The following is a 2333-nucleotide window of genomic DNA, read 5'->3' as shown; positions in this document are numbered from 1 at the left end:
GGGGTGGGGGGCAGGGGCTGCCCCCTCCCCCCGGTTTGGGTGCGCTGCCGCGGTCGCTGGTGCTGGGGTCGGGTGCGGGGTCGCGGGCGCGCTGTTGGGTGAAGTGGCTGGGGAACACCTGGGGGGGGTAAATGGGGGGAAATAAGGGAAAAAATAGGGGAAAAGGGGGGAAAACAAAGAAAAAAAGAGGTGTTACGGGGGGAGAAATGATGCGCTGTGCCCCGCCCCCTCCTCCAGGTTATGGGGCTGTGTTCCAGAGCAGCCTCCAAGCAACCCCAGGATGGTGAGCAGCCCCCAGGGACCCCCAGGCGGTGCCCCAGAGCCCCCCAAAGACCCCCAAGGTCCAATAGGGAGCCCCCAAAGCCCCCCCCGACGTGCCCCAGAGATCCCCAATAGGCTCCAGAGCCCCCAGAGCCCAATGGGGAGCCCCCGAAGATCTCAGGACATGCTCCAGAGTCCCCCAGGAGTCCTCAGAGCCCCCTGAAGCCCCCCAAGAACCGATGGGGAGCCCCCAAAGCCCCCAAAGACATGTCCCAGACCTCCCTAAGATGCTCCAGAGCCCCCTGAAGACCCCTGAGGTCTAACGGGGAGCCCCCAGAGCAGCCCAATAGGCTCCAGAGCACCCCAAGGCACCCCAAAGTCTGACGGGGAGCCCCTAAAGCCCCCCAGGATGCACCCCAGAGGCCCCCAGTGTTCCCCAGAGACCCCCAAGGTCCAAGGGGGAGCCCCCAAAGCCCTCCAGGACGTGCCCCAGAGCCCCCCAGTGGGCTCCAGAGCACCCCAAAGCACCCCAAGGTTGGATGGGGAACCCCTAAAGCCCCCCAGTGTTCCCCAGAGACCCCCAAGGTCCAACGGGGAGCCCCCAAAGCCCCCCGGGATGTGCCCCAGAGCCCCCCAAAGTCCAACGGGGAGCCCCCAAAGCCCCCCGGGACGTGCCCCAGAGCCCCCCCGCCCACCTTGGCCAGCTGGATGAGCGTGTCGAGCACGTGCCGGCAGACGACGGGGGCCGCCTGCGGGTGGATGTGGACGGCGGAACCGGCGGCGGCGGCGTGCTTCTCGGTGTGCTTCCTGCCGGGAGCCCGCTGGATCTGGAAGATGTTGGTCCGACAGCCCAACGCCGCGTCCATGGACACCGAGAGCCACGAGAGCTGCCCGGAGCTGCGCGCTTCCACGCGGTGCATCAGATCCAGAGCCCGCGGCGCTTCGTTAGGGGTAGGGGCCGCCGCGGCCGCGGTGGTCGCAGTGGCGCCGCGGGGCGCGGGACGGCGCGGCGGGCGCTCGTCGGGGGTCTGCGGGGCCGCCCCTCGGGGGGCTTCGAGGCAGAGCTCGCTCTCGCTGCTCCGCTGCAGGATGGAGAGGAGGCTGCGCACCACCCAGCCCCGCGTGGGAGCGTGGTAGCAGAGGTTGCGCAGCACGCGGTGCAGCCGGCTGGTGTTCAGCTTGGGCTCGTCCACGAAGAGCAGCACCAGGAGGCACGAGAGCGCCTCGTGGTCCAGCAGCAGGCGGCCCCGCAGGCGCAGCAGGCTGTCCACGCTGCTCCCCGACGGCCTGCGGGGGGAAGAGGGGGTGGGAATGGGTTTTTGGGGGGCTGTCCCAGACGCTCAGCCCGCCCCCGAGAATCAAGGAGGTCGTGGAAAGCTTAAGGGTCCCCCCCAAAAGTTGGTGGGGTCCCCCCAGGATCTCAGGGAACACCCCGGGACCTCAAAAAGCCCCCTCCAAAAGTTGGTGGGGTCCCCAAGGACCTTGAGGAGGGGTCAGAACCTTGGGAGCTCCCCCGGGACCTCTGGAAGCCCCCCCCAAAAGTTGGTCAAGTCCCCCCAAATCCCAGGGAACACCCCCCCAGAACTTTAGGAGCTCCCCCAGGACTTCTGGAAGCCCCCCAAAAGTTTCTGGGGTCCTCCAGGACCTCAGGAAGCCCCTCAGAACGTTGTGGGGTCCCCCAGGAACTTAGGGGCTCCCCCCAGCAGGCTGTGGGGTCCCCCAGAAGCTCAGCCCCCTCCCCCAGAAGGTCAGGGTGTTCCCATAAAGGTTAGGGCCCCCCCAGAAGTTCGTAGAGTCCCCCAGAAGCTCAGTGAGATCCCTCAGATCCTTGTGGATCTCCCGAAATCCTCAGGGATTCCCCAGAATCTCTTCGGGTCTCCCCAAGAAGCTTGTGGGGCTCCCCCCCACCACAAAAATAAAAACCTCAGGACCCCGTATCCATACCGGCTGTGTCCGCCGCTGCCCCCCATGTGGAAGGTGCCGCCGCGCTGCACCGCCAGGCGGGTGTACTGCACACCCCGGTTCCCACTGAGCCGGCTGGTGAAGGCTGGGGGGGGGAAAAAGGGGGTCAG

At 67.2% G+C, this 2333-nt stretch overlaps 1 protein-coding gene across 1 annotated transcript in view; it reads right to left on the bottom strand.

Moving 5' to 3' along the window:
- Positions 1 to 2333, bottom strand: part of HUWE1 (HECT, UBA and WWE domain containing 1, E3 ubiquitin protein ligase) — a gene marked incomplete at both ends in the record, with an annotated part of 59243 nt that overhangs the window by 17471 nt on the left and 39439 nt on the right. Inside the window, 3 exon segments of the mRNA XM_021383316.1 lie at positions 8 to 118; positions 957 to 1548; positions 2206 to 2328. Of these exon segments, the coding sequence (XP_021238991.1) occupies positions 8 to 118; positions 957 to 1548; positions 2206 to 2328 (826 nt within the window).

Source organism: Numida meleagris, unplaced genomic scaffold (assembly GCF_002078875.1).
Source record: "Numida meleagris isolate 19003 breed g44 Domestic line unplaced genomic scaffold, NumMel1.0 unplaced_Scaffold363, whole genome shotgun sequence".
NCBI lineage: Eukaryota > Metazoa > Chordata > Aves > Galliformes > Numididae > Numida > Numida meleagris.
The sequence above is the reverse complement of the archived record's forward strand: the minus strand, read 5'-3'. Positions and strand labels throughout refer to the sequence as shown.